Source organism: Pteropus medius, unplaced genomic scaffold, assembly GCF_902729225.1.
Source record: "Pteropus medius unplaced genomic scaffold, Ma_sr-lr_union100, whole genome shotgun sequence".
Classification (NCBI taxonomy): Eukaryota; Metazoa; Chordata; class Mammalia; order Chiroptera; family Pteropodidae; genus Pteropus; species Pteropus medius.
In genome coordinates, this window is record NW_024345600.1 from 2633151 (window position 1) to 2652595 (window position 19445).

Sequence of the window (19445 nt, forward strand, 5' to 3'; positions counted from 1 at the left end):
TGTTGTCTGTTCACCCCACCAAAATGTAAACTTCACAAAGGGAAGTTTGTTTTAATATTCTCTACTGTCTCCCTAACACTTAGAAAAATGCCTGACCTTAGTAAGCATGCAAGTGTTTGTTGAATGGAAGTATATTGAATAATTGAGTCAATGAATATGAATATTTTTAAGGTTAATATGATTGGCAGTTTCTGTTTTTCTTTTTTCTTTTTAAAAAGGCCTATTTACCAAAAGACGGAGACTAATCATCATGTGCCAGGCAACCACTCCAATTTGCTTCTACTATTGATACACAAAACTCTTCAACCAGAAGTCCACTGAACACTACTAAGCTACTCAGAAAAATTTAATTCGGCATTGACTCCAATTTTTGCCATCAGTTGGAGGTGCACATTGACAAATTATTTTTCTAGGAAGGTTATAACATTTTAGACTTCAGTTAGCAATATGTAAAGAATGCCTGTTTTGTCTCACTTTTTTTGAAGGTACATTTATTGTTGGAAAACAAACATATTGATCTAGTGATTCTGTGGCATTTGTGGTAGAGAGAAGCTATTAGCAAAGACACAAAAGCATGATATACCATACTATTCAAGGAATAACAGTGATGTGTATAGCTAGAATATATGGTTTAGCAAATGCCACCTCATCCTGAAGATAGAAGGCTTCAATGAATATTAAGAGGTGTCGTAATATACATGTTAGATCAGTCTGGCAGCAAAATATTAAAGTAGCAATAAGGTGGATGTTGTTGGATTTTGAGGTCAAGAAACTTGGAGACTGGATTGCTTACAGTTTGGGTTGTCCTTATGGACACTGAACTAACCCATGTTGATGGCAGGAAAGGGACAACACTGCCAAAATCATCAGTGAAAATGGCATTGGGACAGAAATTAATGAATGACGCTAATAAAATCATTAGAAACTATGATGTAATTGTCTTACAGGAATCTAAAAGGAAGAGTTTTTGCTGTGGGATAAGCAGTTCCCCTTCAGAGGACAACATTAGCAGTACCTTTGAGATGTCTCTGTTGTTATATGTGTATGTGCAAGATACATAGATTGTTTCTTGCTCATTTGCCTATTTTTTAAAATACTTTGTTAATAATGATTCCTTTTAAAATTAATTTTCTTTAAGACTATATATCTCTTTTCTCTGTTACTGAATTCTCCTTCATGAGCCTCCCATTTTTTCAGCTTTCCTTTCAAGCTGGGAATAAAATCTGGACTGATAACAAACGTTATTTGATTTTTTAAAAACTGTCAGTCGGCCTTTCCTATTGAGAAGATTCTGTAACTGGTAATCCCTAATGTCTTTTGATTTCACGAGAAAGTAAAAGTCCCTCCAGTCCTTAAAAGATTCCAAGCCTCAACTTTTTAATGCTGAAGATTGCAAGGCTGCCTTGACCTTAATCCTTATGTCTATTTTTACCAACTTAAGAAAAAAAAAATAATGTTTTTAGTATGTTTATGGTATGCTTGAAAAAATTCATCAAAATTAATTTTGTTTTGTGAATTCTCTAGAATCTTTGGAGGTTATTTAAAACAACATGGCTTTAAAACTAAATTTGTCATTTACTGAAGAACTGACAAAGCAAGAAATTAGGACTTTAATTTGGAAGTAGCCAGAGTAAACTTCTTGATATAGTCTCTTACAAAAATAAGGGGTTTTGTTTGTTTGTTTATTTGTTTGTTTGTTTGAGATTTCTCCAACTGATTGCGGAAAATCAGAGTTAATGCTGAACTAAATTTTTTTAAGTAGCTTGGTAGTGTTCAGTGGACTTCTGGTTGAAGAGTTTCATGTATCAATAGTAGAAGCAAATTGGAGTGGTGCCCTGGCTCATGATGATTATATCAGTAGGCATGTCTGTGCTAGTCCCTGTCTTTTGATAAATAGGCCTTTCAAAAAAAAAAACAAAAAACTGCCAGTCATATTAATCTTTCTCTCTTCCTGTCCCACGTACAATGATTAATCTGAGAGATGAGCACACAACTTAAGCTAGGCCAATCAGAATCCATTATCAAGAATTTAAAATTGGAATTTCCTCTCCTGGTGCTTTTCTACAAAGTTGGAAATAAGCCCCGGTCAGCTCTTTTGTAGTTCCCGCGGAGTATAGCCCTCTGTTCCCCTGCTCTCTTCCCTATTGTTTTTACTTAAACTAGCAGTTATTGATTTGTTATCACAACCAAAGTGACTAAGACACTCTAATAAATACTTGATTTCATACCAAATACCTATTTTATTCTCACCAGTTTTTATCATTTCCACCTTACTAGTAATTTTTTCTATCAAAGGGAATAATACTAACCTGTGGAAATTTTTGGAGTTTAGTAGGACTTAATAAGTAGATAGGATTTGTAATTAATTGAGATAGTCTCCTTCATTTTACAAATGGTGAAAATTTTTTTGAAATAAATAAGACTTATGATATAGTTTAATTATTTCATGGATATGTTTATTTCATGGATATAACATCTAAATATATTTCTGTATAGTTTCATGAGAGAGGTAAAATATGAAAATAGGATTATAGATTTCTGTATAGTTTCATGAGAGAGGTAGGTAAAATATGAAAATATGATGAAAATAGGATTATAGATTTGACTTTATATCACTGTGTCTCTGCCTTCCTAATTTGAATCTTAAAATGATGAGCTGACTTGACAGACACCTAACAGACTTTACAAAGTAGGATATGATAGTTTAAGGTCGCAGTGGAAGATATGTTTAGTTGGAGAGGAGTCCAGAGGGGAAAGGTGGTTCTTAGTCTGCCTTTCTGGTCAAATGTGTTTCCCAGATTCCTCTCATTCTTGTTTTGCTCACCACAAATTGAGGTGTATATGATCATTGAAGTAAAACTTTCCCTGAGCATTCTTTTGCTATACAATTTGGATTATATGAGTCTACAAAACAAAAAGAAGCACTAGACTACTGTAGTGTAGTGCAGAGGGTTTCTATAGCGAGAAGTAGAAAATTGATGCATTGGATCACAAAATGGAATTCACCAAATATATATTATGTGTATATTTTCCTGAGGATGGTGTGTAGCTTTAGTCAGATTCTCTAAGGATTTTATAACTCCAAAACAGGTTAAGAATCCATTGCAGTGTCCTGCTCTTTTCTTCCTAAACAGAAAAGAAAAATCCGAAAATCTCTGAATTCAGTACACAAGAACACTGTTCCAAGAATGTTAACATTCAGGTCCATTAGCATTGCTAATGACAAACTACACAGTTAAGCATGCGCATGCTATACATGCATACATAGAATATATCAGAATATACCCCCCATACTCTTTGGTCTCTGGTTAAAACAATAGTTGATCTTAGTGTAATTGTTAGCTTGTATAATAGTGCTTAGAGTTGAATTCAGGCCTTCCTATTTGTATACTTTTATATGTGTATATTTATATACTTTTAAGTCATCAAACAATAATGTATAGAAATAGTTTACCCAAGTTTTCACTATGAAGTTGCTTCTTGGAGTCTAATATACTGATAACACTAGTGTCGATTTTAGGATTTCTGCTAAAGATTCCTTTAAGCTATTTTTGTTACTATTAATCGACTTTTGTGGTAATAAATTTTGAGTAATTAAAATTTTGAAGGAACAAGCATTTGGTGAAAAATAAGTCTCCATCCAATCTCTGTTTCCAAACTTCCATTTCTTCTCCCTAAAGGTAGGCACTGTAACCATTTTCTTATGTGTTCTACCAGGTGGTTTTCCCTCTCTAGGTAGCGTTTTAAAGTTTTCTTTACATAGATTTTGCACATTTATTAGATATGCCTAAGTATTATGGACTAAATTGTCTCCCCCCCCGTCAAATTCGTACGTTGAAATCCTGGTCCCCAGTACCTCAGAATGTGACTGTATTTACAGCCGAAGCCTTTAAAGAGGTAACTGAGTTAAAATGTGGACGTTAGGGTGCATCCTAATCCAATCAGACTATTGTCCTTATAAGAGATTGCAACACAGACAGAGGGTAGACATGTGAAGATACAGAGAGAAGACAGCCATCTACAAGCCAAGGAGATAGGTCTCAGAAGAAACCAATCTTACCAACAGCTTGTCTCTGACTTTTAGCCTCCAGAATTGAGAGAGAGAGTTCATTTTTGTTGTTTTAACCACCCAGCCTGTGCTACTATGTTATGTCAGTTCTAGTAGATAAATACAGATTGTGGTACTGGTAAGTGGGTGCTGCTGTTACATACACCTAAAAATTTGAAATTAGAAAATGGGTAGAGGCTGGAAGAGTTTTGAGATGCATGCTAGGAAAAGTCTGGATTGCCTTGAAGAGATGTTGGTAGAAATATGAATGTCAAAGGCAATTCTGATGAGGGTTCAGAAAGGAAAGAGGAGAGCTGTGGAAAAAGCTGCCATTGTCTTAGAGATATACACATATCGTCATCAACAGAATGTTGGTAGATGTGAACATTAAAGGTGCTCCTGATGCTGTCTCAGATGGAAATGAGGAACATGTTATTGGAACCACTGGAGGAAAGGCGAACCTTGTTATAAAGTATACTACAAAAACTTGGCTGCGTCCTAGTGTTTTGTATAAAGTAGAACTTGTGGTGATGAACTTAGATATTTATCCAAGGAGATTTCTAAGTAAAGTGTTGAAGATGCAGCCTGACTTCCTTTTGCTGCATGCAGTAAAATGTGAGAGGAGGGAGATAAATTGAAGAAGGGATTATTAAGAAATATAGAACCAGAACTTCAAGATTTGGAAAATACTCAGCCTATCCATATTACAAAACGAGCATTTTCTGGAGAGACTACCCAGGGTGTGACTGAACGACCATTTGCTAAAGAGATTATGGGTATGTGATTTATGGATCCAATCAGCCATCTCAACGGAAGCTAGGAATAGAGATGGGTTATCCAGGAGAGATCTGTAGAGGACTCTCTTGTCTGACGGCTTGCACCACGATAGGTTGCATGGGAGGCAACAAGATTTTTGAGAATTTTATACCAGCAGAAATGCTGCCAGCTTGGAATTGAAGGAGACACAGATAGCTTGGAATTGAAGGAGACACAGATGACATGAATGAAGACTCTCATACCTCTGGAATTCTACTGGATGGGCCCATAGAGCTGTTCAGCTTTGAACATGTGTTATCCTTCAAGAAAAGAAAAGACTAACCCTGAAGATGGGTCAGAAGTTGGCGGGGTTGTCACTGCCACCGTGGGCCCAGAGCATACAGGCCCAGGGAACAAAACTGTCCCCTTGGTTGGTTCCAGAGAGGTTGAGGCCATTGCTTTTCAACCTAGTGAGAGATAGTTGAATAATCAAACTAAATATTGAATATTGCTTTTAACAGAACTAATTGAAGCATTTAAAATTTTAATAAAAGTAATCAAAGGAAAAACAATTCAGATAATTTGGAAATTAAAATTATAGAAAATTTTTGAATTATATAATATAAAGTCAGACGTAAATTTTATATTCTTGACTGTCTCGGAGAAAAAGCAAAGATAAAGTCAACTCAATCTTACAAGCTCTCAAATTTATTTGGAGACAGTTTTACATTAAACTCAAATTAACCTTAATGTATAAGAAACTGCCACGAATGAAGTCACAAAATTCTAGAGAAATCTTCCGAATGAATGCAATTATTTTTGTCAGTTTTTACAGTATATTGATAAAGTGTGTTAAATGGCTACAGTGATGTTTGTTTACAGATGGGATTGCCTTGTTTAAATTAATAAACACCTGATCTGTATCAGAGTTCTTCTGTTTAGGCTTCAGTATCTTTGAAAAGTGAAATTGTTTGGTTTAGTCGTTTTTTTAGGTAGATATTTTTCAAATATATAAAAGCTGAGAATAATTTTATGAACTCTTGTATAAACTTCACCAGTCTTCAGTAACTCAGTGCATGGCCAATTTTTTTTTTTTTATTTCCTTTCCACTCCCATCCACCTAACTGGATTGCTTTGAAAAAAAATCCTATCATCAAAATTTCGTTTCTAAATTCTTCAATAAATATGTTTTTGTGGGTATAATTATGAAAAGCCATCTTTTTATTTTTGGCAGGACAGTTTGGCAATTAGATCATGGCAACCATAGAAGAAATTGCACATCAAATTATTGAACAACAGATGGGAGAGGTATGTCTAGTTTACAGTTCATTCACTGATTTACCGAACTTAATTACACCAAATGTATATGCTAGATTCTGGAGTACAGAAGATACTCCTTACTTTAAAGTAACTGTAATCTAGTGAGAGATAGTTAAATAATTGGACTATCACAATAGAATATGGTAAGTACTATCATAGATAATTGTATAGGGTGCTGTGGGAGCATAGAGGAAAAGAAACTAATGAAGAATTATAGACGAGTATAGGGACTTGGTCAGGGAATATTTTTGGAGGGTGCAAAATCTGACGCCAGTCTCAATGGGCCAGTGGGAACAGATCCATGTCAGTAGACAGATCTTCGTTTTTTAAACAGTTATGTCCTATTCCTTAGTAAGAGGTACCGTAATCCTGAGGTTTTCAGAGTATCATCTAGGGACTCCTTCAGAGAATCAGCAGGGTCAAAACCATTTTCTTAGTAATATTAAAATGTTATTTGCCTTTTCACTGTCATTCTCTCACAAGTATATAGCAGAATATTGCAGAGGCTACATGGCATGTGAAATGTCAACATTTAAAAAGTGTATATAACTCGGTAAACCAGTGTTTCCCAGATGACCAATGCATGATGTTATAAAACCACTCATGAGTAAAGGGTTCATTCAGATTGCAGGGTAGACTAATGGATTTTAATATCACTTCTAATTCCATATTGCAGTAAACCTTTAAAAAGCTGCCATTTGTCAAGTTTTGGTGTAGTATCAGAGAATAGTTTCCATAGTGTGAAGAGGCTGTTTATTAAGATAGTCTTCCTCCTTTCAACCAATAAATGTAAGGCTGGATTTTCTTTTTATATCTTAACCAAAACAACATATTGCAACAGATAGAATGCAGAGGCAGGTTCTAGCTACCCAGTAAAGCATTTTGCAAAAATGTATATCGGTGCCACTGTCACCACTAAATCTTTGTTTGTTTGGAAAGTATACTTATTTTTCATAAATATTATGTTATTTATGTTAACAGTTAATGTTATTTTTAATTAATAATTTTTTAAATTTCTGTTTGAAATTCTAATATGGTAAATATAATGGATATAACCCATATAAACAAAAGCCCTTTGAGAGTCTCATTTTAAAGTGTTTACAGTGGATGGAGACTGGACTTGGTAAAAAATAGTCTATGTAAAATAAAATTGATAACAGTTAAAACCGCACCCAGAAAAATAGGACCTAGTAGAATTAATGGTCAACAAAGAAAACTCAAATTTGCAGCAGCTATAATCAATACAGTCTGCTCTAGACAAAAATTAATTAGTGATTCAGAACTTTGTTGTAAATTTTGCATAGAAAATAATCTTGACGAAAATTTCAGAGAAGTGAAAAGAGTTGGAAACAAAGCAACTTTGCCATTTAAAACTTGAATCAAGGAATTAACTTGGCTTAATGAGTTTACTATGTAAAATATTTGCTCAACAACAAAAATCCTCAATGGTGGGCTAGTTCTCTTTATTCATGAACTTGCTTTTCCCCAAACTATTCCATCACAATAGATGGCAATTCTATCCTCTCAATTCCTCAGGCCAAAATTTTATAGTCATCCTTGACTATTCTTATATTCCACATGGAGTCCATCAGTTCATCTTGTCACCTTTTCCTTCATAAAATATCCCAAATTCAGTTGTCCTCCCCAGCCCCAGCATGGCTCCTCCCTGTCTTCAGCCAGTGTCTTCCCATATATAATACCAAGATCTTGCCAGTGTCTGCAGTAGTAGCCTTTCTGGTCTCCCTTAATTCTGCTCTTGAACATTTACAATCTAGTCTTCAGTCTAGATCTAGAATGATCCTTTTGAAAAAGATCCTAGCTCTCCTGTGCTCCATAAACCCTCCAGTGCATCACCATTTCACATAGTAGGAAATCCAGACTTTATATGGCCTCAGAATCCTTAAACGATCTAGCCCATCCCATCTTCTGCCATAATCCCTCTCTTCCACTTTGTTTCACTTACACGACTCTCTTACTGTGTCTCTTACCTCATATGTGTCGAACAACTTCTTCTGCCCCATGGCCTTCTTTTATAATGTGTTTCCTCAACCTGGGATGCACTCCCCTAGCGAATCCTAAGCCTTGGTCTGTTAATTCACTTGGGTCTGTGCAAAAAATGTTACTTCCTCATTGCTCTGATTTCATCAGTGAGTCTCACCTTAACCCCACTTTATTTTTCTTCATAGCACTTAATACCACCTGACAATATTATTTACTTATTTGGTTTTTATTTGCCTTTTCTCACTAAAATAAAAGCTTTATGAGAACAAAGATTTTTTTGTTGCTCTGTCCCAGGATCCAGAACAGTGCTTCATAAATAAAATGCACCCAATATATGTTTGTCTAAATGGAAGGTGGGAGGGAAGGGGAAGGAAGGAATCAAAATAGTGAGGTCTAAGTGTTTTTACTATTGTACCTTTATTTATTTGTACATTTGTTTATTTCTGTAAGATAAGATTTAATGGAAGTAGAATTGTTAGTTTAAAAGATGTATGTACATGTATTGTATTGAATATTTATGTAATGGTATGCTTTTCTAGCTTTGTCTGAAGGCATGGCAAAACTGTTCTTTGAGGGGGAAAAAATGAGTTGATTACTAATTTTACATGATTGTGTTAGATTGTTACAGAGCAGCAAACTGGCCAAAAAATCCAGATCGTGACAGCACTTGATCATAGTACACAAGGCAAGCAGTTCATTCTGACAAATCACGATGGCTCTACTCCAAGCAAAGTCATTCTGGCCAGGCAAGATTCCACTCCGGGGAAAGTTTTCCTCACAACTCCAGATGCAGCAGGTGTCAACCAGTTATTTTTTACAACTCCTGATCTGTCTGCACAACACCTCCAGGTAAATAACTATAGAGTATCTTTTCATCTTACACTTGAAAAAATTAAAAAGCATGTCATAAGTATAAAGCTTGACATTAAAAATTTAGGTCCTGCATGTTGAGTAGGAAAAAAATTCTTGCATAAATTTATGTGCTGTGCAGATTGTCTGTGGTGACTGCCCTTTCCTAGGGGTCACTATAATTTCCCCTTACACATTCTCACACCCATATATTTTGGGGATTCTTAGTGCATGCAGTAAAATTCACTCTGGCTAGTTTGATCAGGAAGGGATTTAATAAAGGATATTGAGAGCTCAAAGAATTGTTCAGAAGGCTGAAGAAACAGTTCTAGGCCAGGCTTCCAAAAATACCTACTGGAGCATGCATCAGAACTTATTTCTAGGAGACATGCTGCTCCTGCACAGTTAGGACACTGCCAGGTCAGGAGCATCTTCTGTAGCTGTGGTTTCCAGGACCACCCTTCCTGTGCCTCAGACAAGTAGCTGCCAAATCGAGAAATTGGTGTGATAGTTGCCGTCTTCGTCACTGCCTTTTCTGTTGTCATCTACATCTTCACTGCTGTAGCAAGCAGTCTGCCCTGTGGTCTGCTTTAATTCTGGAACTTAATAGTGTAGATTAACTTCACATTGAGTTAGTATTAATTTTTGCTAATTATACATATTCTTCAAGAGCCAGTTAAGGCTTCTACACACTGCATGCCTGTGGTTGTATAGAAATTTTTAACTGCTGGTTACTAGAATTGAATGCAGATACAATTAAATCTTAAGTTTGCCTTCAGAAATATTTTGGGGAAGTGCCACTTAAAATTGGATTCCAGTCTATGGCCATGCTACTCTGAACAAGCCCAATCCCATCTGATCTCGGAAGTTAAGCAGGGTCGGGCCTGGTTAGTACTTGGATGGGAGACCACCTAGGAAGACCAGGTGCTGTAGGCGTAAAAAATTTAGAAAAATAAGAGATTGTAAGATGACAAGGTCCTTGCAATCTGTGAGGTCAGCCAAGGGTTGCCTCACCTAAAAACTTAGGTTCAAGAACTGACCAAAAGATACATGATTATTAAGAGGCTGAGTGGGAATTAAAATTATATGTTCCCTACCTCATGACATATATAAAAATTAACTCAAAATGGATCAGAGACCTAAATGTAGAGCTAAAACTACAAAACTCTTAGAAGAAGATGTAGGCATAAATATTTGTGAACTTGTATTAGGCAGTAGTTTCTTAGATATGACACCAAAAGCACAAACAGCAACAACAATAACAAAAAAAAAAAATGGATTCCATATTCTGTGATGAAAAACTGACCAGACGATTTCTTTTAGGATTAAAAAACTTCTAATTCATGAAATACAAAATTTTGCCTCTGTATCTTGATAGATTGTGTTATTATTCCATTTACATCACTTTTATTATTTTTAGAAACTGAACTGCTAAGGTAGAAAATGGATAGGATTAAGTTACAAGACAAGTCACTAAAAAAATGTATCACATTATACATACCTTAATTTCTTTTATTAACAGACTTGAATTTTTTTGAACAGCTTTACATTTACAGAAATATTGAGCAGTTGGTACAGAGTTCTCATTATCTCTGAACATAGTTTCTCCTGTTTTCAACATTTTACATTAGTATGATACTTTTTTATAATTAATGAACTAATACGGATACATCGCTAACTAAAATCTATAGATATTTTTAGCTTTCCCTAATTTTTACCTAATACCTTTTTTTGTTTTAGGGTACCATATTACATTTAGTTGCCATGTCTTTTTAGATTCTTTTTACCCATTGTGAGATTTTGGCTGTTTTTCTCATGGATAGACTGGGGTTGTGGATTTTGGTTGAGGAGGATCACAAGAGGTTAAGTGCCATTTTCATCACATCATACCAAGGGAACTTACTGTGATGCTTTATCACTGGTGACACTGACCTTGACCACTTGGCTGAAGGAATATGTGCCAGATGTCTCCACTGTAAAATTATTCTTTTAAAATTTTTTTGTGTGTTTTAAAAATAAAGGTAATATTGGTACTTTGACTACTTTTCTTTGTAACTCCTTTTCTATTTAAAAAATTTAGAGTTATCTTTTATGCTTTTATAGCATATTTCAATCGTGTCATTCCATGTGGAAAGTTTCTTAACTGTTCAAAGACAAATGTTATGATGGGACTGATGACTGCTGCAGTAATGGGTGAGATGCATTAAAAATAACTCAGGTATTTGTGTGTTTAACAATCCATTTAATGAAATTATTATGATATAGATGAAAAAGGTATTCTTACTGTCTTATAGCATTGAAATTTTGACTTGTATGTTAAGAAAATTACAAATAGTTTAATTGCTATATTCATAATAATAGAGTTCAAAGTTTCATAATAACTTATGAAAAAGAAAGCAAAAAGTAGGATTGACTATTCTTTTAATTTTTTACATGAATGCATTATTGAATAATAACAAATTACTGTGTTTTTGTTTTGTTCGGGGTTTTTTTCTTTAGCTCTTAACAGATAATTCTTCTCCAGACCAAGGACCAAATAAGATTTTTGATCTTTGCGTAGTATGTGGAGACAAAGCATCAGGTAACATTAAAAATAGCCTCCTGTATTCCGTTGTTAAAATAATGACCACACTGCTATGTTCCTTCTACTGATAGTACAAAGAAAAGTAAACAAGCATCTAGTTTTTATGGTTCGTATTTGTAGCCTATGAACTTTGACCGATTTTTCCCCAAAGCTTTTTATTCACGTAAAGATGTTTCACTTCAGTGCAGTTTAATTTGATCTTTGCAGTGATGTGAAATGTATATTTCAAAGAAATATGAAAGACAGTTCACCTTTTGAAAGTAAATGGAAATTTTTTGGATGTGATACCAGTTTTATCAAAGGAATTGCTTAAAAATGAGTCTTGATTCTTAATAATACATAACATTAAGTTGTTAACCTACTTATTGAGCTCTGTTATCATTCTAGGAATATAGAGTAACTTGAATTGTTGAGGTGGAACAAGCGCTGGTTAACCTTTTTTTAATTCTTTGCATAGCTGAGCAGGAATTTCTCCAAACTTATTACTAGTACTCAGAGTTATGTCATTTTAGTTCTGGCCATTGTTACTTCATGCCAGAAATACAAAGCCATGTTCACTCATACATATTTACAAGGGCCAGTAAGCTATAGTTTAAGGGCCCAATTTTTTCTTTAATCCTTTTTAAGCTTTTCCATAGCTTAATTACAAAAACCTATACTAGAGCTTTTCCCAGAGTATGTTCAATTTGTTAATAGATGTTGCACCAAAGAAATAGTTTGTGAAATGATAGGTTAATCAGAGTGCAGTAGGTTTCTGCAGAGATTTCAAAAGTGGAACCCACAGTGAGGGGGAATTATTACAGTTCGAATATTAACTGACATGCCTTTTTTGGAATATAGTTTTCAGAATAAAATATACAGAATGTAACAGGACTATAATTTGTAAATGATCTCAGAAGTAAAAATAGATATTATATTAAAGGGTTATGGGTGATTTTGTTCTTCTCTTTCCCAAATTTTCCATACCATTGTTAAGGTTACTTTATAAAATTTAAAAACTCATATTGTTTAATATATTTTATCAGAGAATATGGTTGTTTCATTCTCTGTTTAGTAACTCCTGAAAAATTTTTTCAAGTCATAAACTCAAATCTGTTTTATCTCATGTATTGTTTAAAGGGAAGAAATGGGCTTATTTCATTTCTATTCTAAAATATGTGACTTGTGTTTTCCTAAACATTTGTCTCTAGGACGTCATTATGGAGCAGTGACTTGTGAAGGCTGCAAAGGATTTTTTAAAAGAAGTATCCGAAAAAATTTAGTTTACTCATGTCGAGGATCAAAGGACTGTATTATCAATAAACACCACCGAAACCGCTGTCAATACTGCAGGTTACAGAGATGTATTGCGTTTGGAATGAAACAAGACTGTATGTATTAGCTTTAAAGGAGAAAATACTTTTAAGGATTCAGACAAACTCTAGAAGTATATTAAAATTAACATATGTCAAATATATATGCTTTTTAATTTAGTTTTCCAACTAAAATATAGAAATATATATATATGTATGTATTTTTTATTCACTCAACAAATATAACAGTTTTTTTATTAAACTACTAATGCAATTAATAAGATAACAAGAGCTAACACTGATTGAGCTCTCACTGTGCCTAGCTCTGGATATAGCATATGAATTAACTTTCTTATTCTCACAGCAAAAGTCTATGTAGTAGATACTTCTACTGTTACCCATTTTATGTTTGAGTGAACAGATTTAGTAACTTGTCCAAGGTCACACAACTAATTAGTGACAAAACTGGATTTGAATCTTGACTGGTTTTTATTCCCCTCAGAAAATGTACATTTTAATAGCTGTACTATACTATCTCCTAGGTATCATGAAATAAAATTCCAATGAAATAAGTGAAATATATTCCCTGTATTATATATATGAAGACTAAGCAGTTGAATTACTTCTCAAAAATCCCCCTACCCTTTACTAAAAAAATAGATCTAACTTTAGTCTTTTTGTGGCTCTTTGTTAGTATTATTTTTCAAATGGTTAAATATTATTTCATTTTTTAAGACTCATCAGGTTTTCCTTCTTGACAATGAACTTTTAAAAAATAAGAGTTCCTCTACATTTTTACCACAACTGAAGCAGGCAGAGAAAAGAGTGATGCAAAATGGCCAGTTTTACTATTTACTATTATCATTTACTAAAGCAACTTCGTTGAACTAGCAAATAATTTGTAAAGATTGATGATTATCTTTGGAGTTCTGTTATGGTCGCTATGTCTCCCATTAGCAATGGTGACCTACAGCTTACATTTATTCTTGCCTTTAAATTCTGCATTGTGATATAATAGTCTGACACATTTTTTGTAGCTGTTCAGTGCGAAAGAAAACCCATTGAAGTATCACGAGAAAAATCTTCCAACTGTGCCGCTTCAACAGAAAAAATCTACATTCGGAAAGACCTTCGAAGCCCATTAGCTGCAACTCCAACTTTTGTAACAGATAGTGAAACTGCAAGGTATAGTAAAAACAACAAACAAAACATATATTAAGTAGCTGGTCATTTGTTTTTCTTCCCATCGAAACTAAGGCTGAAATTTGTTCTTATTTGTTACAGGTCAGCAGGACTGTTAGATTCAGGAATGTTTGTGAATATTCATCAGTCTGGAATAAAACCTGAGTCAACTGTGCTGATGACACCAGATAAGGTGTGTTTAGTGCAATTAACTTAAAGCTTAAATATTTTTAAGCTTTTAAAATGGGTTCCTTTTCTTTATCTTCTCTATCAATTTTGCCAATTGATTGGCCCTAAACATTCCCTATTACAAATTGCTTTTTTTTTTTTTTTTTTTAACGTGAATTATCAACTTAGTAGTGTCAGATGGCAAAACTAACAAGTTCGATGTCCTCTATTCAAGGGAAAACAGTCCATGGATTGGGGGAGTACAGTGCCTCATAAGCGGTGGAACACTCTTCTGGAAGGATTTTGGGCAAGAGTGAGTTTTATAGAGTATTAGTAGCAGCAACAAGGAAACAAGGCACAATTGGCTGTGAAGTTAGGGATTTCCTTGTAAGGCTGGTGGGTCCTGTTTTCCTAGGGTAAGGTAAGCTAGCTAAAGCTGAGTTGGAGGACTGTGATCAGTGTATGTTAGGTTTCCTTGATAGGTGTTTCCTATAAGTACAGGCTGACTTAGGTTTAGTTTTATGGCATGGGTGGGATCACTGGTGGCCTCCATTTTCTGGATCCCAATCCTATGAGAATAAACTTTATCAGTAGAAATGTTTATTCTACTTGGACAGTTACAGCTTCAGTGTGAAAGTGACAAACATCTAACAATCTTCACCTTGACATCAAAGTCCTCATAAAGAGGTATTTATATGTAATAAGTGGAAAAATTTTAATATTCCTTTTATATTCCCCTACAGATTTTGTAGTGTCAAAATACTTAGAATATTTCAGATGAAGAGAAATTTCTAACACACCTGACTCAAAACTGACTTGAGTCAAGAGTAGGAATAGGATTTCAAGAGCTCTCATATTATATACCCAAGTCATCTGGGTTCTCTTACAGATTTGGAGCAGCTCTTTATTGAGCAAGGCGTCTAAAAGAAAAAAGGTTTATTTAGATTGAGCATGTAGAATTTCTGTAGTCTTCAGAAACCCGTATGAGAACAGAAAGCAAAAATTTCTCCTGAAGACTCATATCTGAAGACAGATTTTGTCAATGGCCATGCTACCCTGAACACACCCAATCCCGTCTGATCTCAAAAGCTAAGCAGGGTTAGTACTTGGATGAGAGACCACCTAGGAAGACCAGGTGCTGTAAGCATAAAAAATGAAGACAGATTTTTCAGGGAGCCTATGACTCTTATTTCTCTCTATAATTTGATATGGTTTTATATATCCTATTAGATTATTCATCCTATTTATGGCCCGATTTGTTATATATTTGTTGCTTGACATTTTTAAGGCACTCTTAATACGCTGTTAAGTCAAATTTCAGCTGCCACTTACTGCCACAAATGCACAACAGTGGAGAAGTCAGTTGACCTCTCAGTGCCTCAGGGCCTTCTTCATCTGTAAAATAGGGATAATAAGAGTGTCTACCTTATAAATTGGTCTGTAGCTTGTTGCTCTTAAGTGAGGCCTCTTACCAAATGTTTTGAGATAAGATTTCTCTTAGCATTGTCTACGTGTTTCAAAGTTATATTGGTAGGTGCAATTTCATTGACATGTTAACTCCTTTAAGAAAGGAAGAGAACTAAATTTTGTTGAGAAATTACTATTTGTCCACACACTGTGCATTTCCGTACCTTTGTATTAAATTGTAGTAACAGCCATGTGTGGTAACTTTCTGACAAATGGTCAAAAAACCTAAGTCACAGGATGAGGTCTTTCCACATTGCCTAAGAATCTCCTGTGGCAAAAACTTAAAAATCTAGTTAAATGGACATGTTATGAAGTAGAAGAGAACATATGAGTGTTTAAGTTTTAGTTGAAAATTAAAACACCTAAAAATGTATAAGAACACTGGCGCAGCTATTAGGAGCAGACCTGACTTCCCGTCCTGCTTCTCCTGTTTACTGCTGGAGTGACAATGGATAATTCCAAAGGGCTTCTCATTAGGAGCAGGAAAGCCCCTGCTCCTAACCACTGCACCAGTCTTCTTATACATTTTTAGATGTTTTAATTTTCAACTAAAACTTAAAACACTCATAAAGGAATGATAGTTCTTACTTCACAGGGTTGTAGTGAGGATTAAATAAAATATGTATGTAAGTAGTAATCATGTAAGAACTGGTGGGTTGCTCAGTAAATGACTTTGAGACTTATTTTGGGGAGAGCACAAAAATGGTTTCATTCTACTTATTCACCAAAATTAATTTCACATCAACTAAGAATTGACATAACAAATGAAACATCAAGGAAACATGTATTCTCTTAGGATTGAGAACACTAAAAACAAAAGTCATAAAGGAAAATCCAAAAATAATCATTAAGGGGTCCTGTCAGTAGGCCATAGAAGGCAACTGAAGGACTTCTCATTAGATTAGATTGGAATAATTCGAGCATTTAAAAAAGAATGACTAATGGATTGAAACACATCAAATATATAAAAATCTATGAACTTGAGATGATACTCAAAATTCATCTCTCACCATTAGAGATTGCTAAGGCATTGACTTATTGTTCTGAAAATTGATAAATAAAAGGAAGAAGAATTAAGAACTTCTGCCTTTTTTGTACAAATTATATTTCTGGGTAGTCAGAGTCAAGGAGAGTTCTTTTTCATAAAAGATAACTCATCTGCATAAATAATATACAAATATATGCACCATTAACAAAAATAAAAGTTGAAAACAAATGGGAAACTATGCAGTGTTTAACAAAAGCCTAGCAACTTAAATAGAGATTTTTCAACTACATTTCACATAATTTCCTGGTATTTAACAGTGGTTGGTAAAAGTTGACATCCTGTGAAGTCTGTTCAATAATACATTTATGTTTTTTTTCTCTTTTCAATAATATTAATTTTATTACATTTTATACAACTTTATAGTTAGTATAATATGCTTTGGAAATTATAACAATATCAGAATTCTAATGCTAAAAAAAAAAGATCATCTAATTTATATATTTTTACAGAGGAAGCAACTGTGACATGGATACATGAGCCATTAAGTGCCATTTTTGGTTTAAAGTAACTTTTGTATAAATGTTTCCTAGGAAATGTACCTGATGTTTTTAAACTTGTATTTTCCTCAGGAAGTTTCTAGATGCTCAGAGCTCTTTGATTTTACTTTCTAGATTTCACCTTAGAGTACTTTTGGCATTTCGTAATCTAGAACTAAGTATTTTGGATTTGAAAGTTTACTGTTAACCAACGTACAGAATTTTAATACTTTTTTCTTTTTCTTCAGGCTGAATCATGTCAGGGAGATTTAAGTACATTGGCCAGTGTGGTTACATCATTAGCAAATCTTGGAAAAGCTAAAGATTTTTCTCAAAATAGTAATGAAATGTCTGTGATTGAAAGCTTAAGCAATGGTGATACCTCTTTGTGTGAATTTAATCAAGAGATGCAGACCAATGGTGATGTTTCAAGGTAAAGTGCTTTTTAATCTTAAGCATCCTTTTGCTTAAGTGTTCTTCAGTATTTCTTAAAACATTTTTATGTTGAATATTATTTACAGAATTTTCAGGAAACAAGTATTTCTGTTAGACTTAGAAAATTTAAGGCATACTAAGTTTTAACTGAAAAACTGCATTCAGTGTAAAATACTGTCTAGCAGGTTACATTCTAAGTAATGAGCAATAAGTGAATATTCGAAATATAGTCATAAAATTCAAGAGGTTTTTTTTCCACTAAAAATGATAATTTGGGTCTGAAATTTCAGTTATTTTAGTTGACAGATTTTATCTTCTGTGTATTTAGAATTAAACATTTTGTCTTATTAGGCAGTCATGTTCACTTTCCCCACCAATTTTTAGTGTTGAAATAGATTTAAAAGATTGAGTTGAATCAACTACAGTTTTATTATACTTTGGGAAACTCATCAGAATTCTATTTTTCATTCTTTCAATGTTAATATTTAGAATGTAGAAACCAAATTTCTTCAGGTTTTTTTCACACTCTGTTCATCATCTAAAATATTGAAGAAACTCCATTTAAGAGTCTCAATAAGTACTTTGTTGAACATGGGCTTTTAAGGAACTCTAGAAGTCATCTCATTGAAAAATAGGGGAACCATTTTGAATAATTATTTGCTAACATTATTTAATTATTTGCCATCCTGATCTCATATTCTTACAGTTTAGACGTAGCTGTGTTACTACAAGTTTAAAAATATTCTCTAAATTTTTAAATAAAATTAAAAACTAACTTTGTGTTGTGTAGAATACAATAATGTCAACATAACTTCTTGCCCTTGTTCTTTCTAAATAACTGCTATATGTAGAATAAATGAGCTGATATCTTGTAGTATCAAATGTATAACTTGTAAAAAGCATATTTTCATACCAAAGCATGAGAATTTTTCTCCTTCTTTATATAAGATTTCTTAAAAAGACTAATTCTTTGGTAGTACATTACTATAATACAGTTTTTCATTCTATACATACAAAGTTTAATTTGTTGCTTTTGGAGAGAGTCATAGATATCACTGAAATAGAATGTTCAGTGATAACACCAAAGTTCTATTTTCTAGACACATTTTAGGCCTAAATCTTAATTCCGGAATTTTATGTAGAATTTTCATTTTATTGTGGAGATTGGCCAAGCTCACAGCTTCTGATGTCTCCTTATAGGGCCTTTGACACTCTTGCAAAAGCATTGAATCCTGGAGAGAGCACAGCCTGTCAGAGCTCAGTAGAGGGCATGGAAGGAAACGTACACCTAATTGCTGGAGACTCGAGCATAAATTACATCGAAAAAGAGGGGCCACTTCTCAGCGATTCACATGTAGCTTTCAGGGTATTTCCATATATATATTGTATAATTTTTATGTTGTATTATCCATTTTGATTTTAATCTTCCTTTCAAAAATCAAAGTATATTTGTTATGCTTTTAAAAGTCAGAAATATCCCTGATAGAATTTAAAACAGCAGCTAAAACATACATCTGGCTATATAAAATAATGGCTTAATAAAGCAGCCTGTTTATAAATCATAGTTATAATATCAATGGGTTTAAGTCTATAAAAGTTAGCTTTTAGAATATTTAGACATAGTTGTTTTTTTTTTTAACTTTATATATTGGCATTCATGATGTGTCGAATGCACTGGTTTTGTTTAGCGCCTAGCTATTATTACTTGAGTGTAAACCAGTATCTAAGACCCAGATATTCTGCTCTTACTATGGTAGCTAAAGAGAACTGCATTTATTACAGATTGCCCCAATTAGCTAGCACTCAGAATTATTTTAAG

The 19445-nt window shown here is 33.8% G+C and overlaps 1 protein-coding gene and 1 non-coding gene across 7 annotated transcripts in view; both read left to right on the top strand.

Moving 5' to 3' along the window:
* NR2C1 (nuclear receptor subfamily 2 group C member 1) overlaps positions 1-19445 on the top strand; it is a 40435-nt gene that overhangs the window by 3780 nt on the left and 17210 nt on the right. For 4 of the 6 annotated variants that reach the window (XM_039874104.1, XM_039874100.1, XM_039874105.1 and 1 more), the window contains exons 2-9: positions 6039-6112; positions 8744-8974; positions 11474-11555; positions 12749-12928; positions 13888-14035; positions 14135-14225; positions 17440-17624; positions 18827-18992. In XM_039874104.1, the coding sequence (XP_039730038.1) occupies positions 6059-6112; positions 8744-8974; positions 11474-11555; positions 12749-12928; positions 13888-14035; positions 14135-14225; positions 17440-17624; positions 18827-18992 (1137 nt within the window). In that variant the 5' untranslated portion in view covers positions 6039-6058. The remainder of the gene's footprint in view (positions 1-6038; positions 6113-8743; positions 8975-11473; positions 11556-12748; positions 12929-13887; positions 14036-14134; positions 14226-17439; positions 17625-18826; positions 18993-19445) is intronic. The other 2 variants (XM_039874103.1, XM_039874102.1) reach the window with 2 other exon arrangements.
* On the top strand, positions 9792-9910 carry LOC120611811 (5S ribosomal RNA). Its single transcript, XR_005655298.1, has one exon. It is a non-coding gene; the product is annotated as a 5S ribosomal RNA (ribosomal RNA).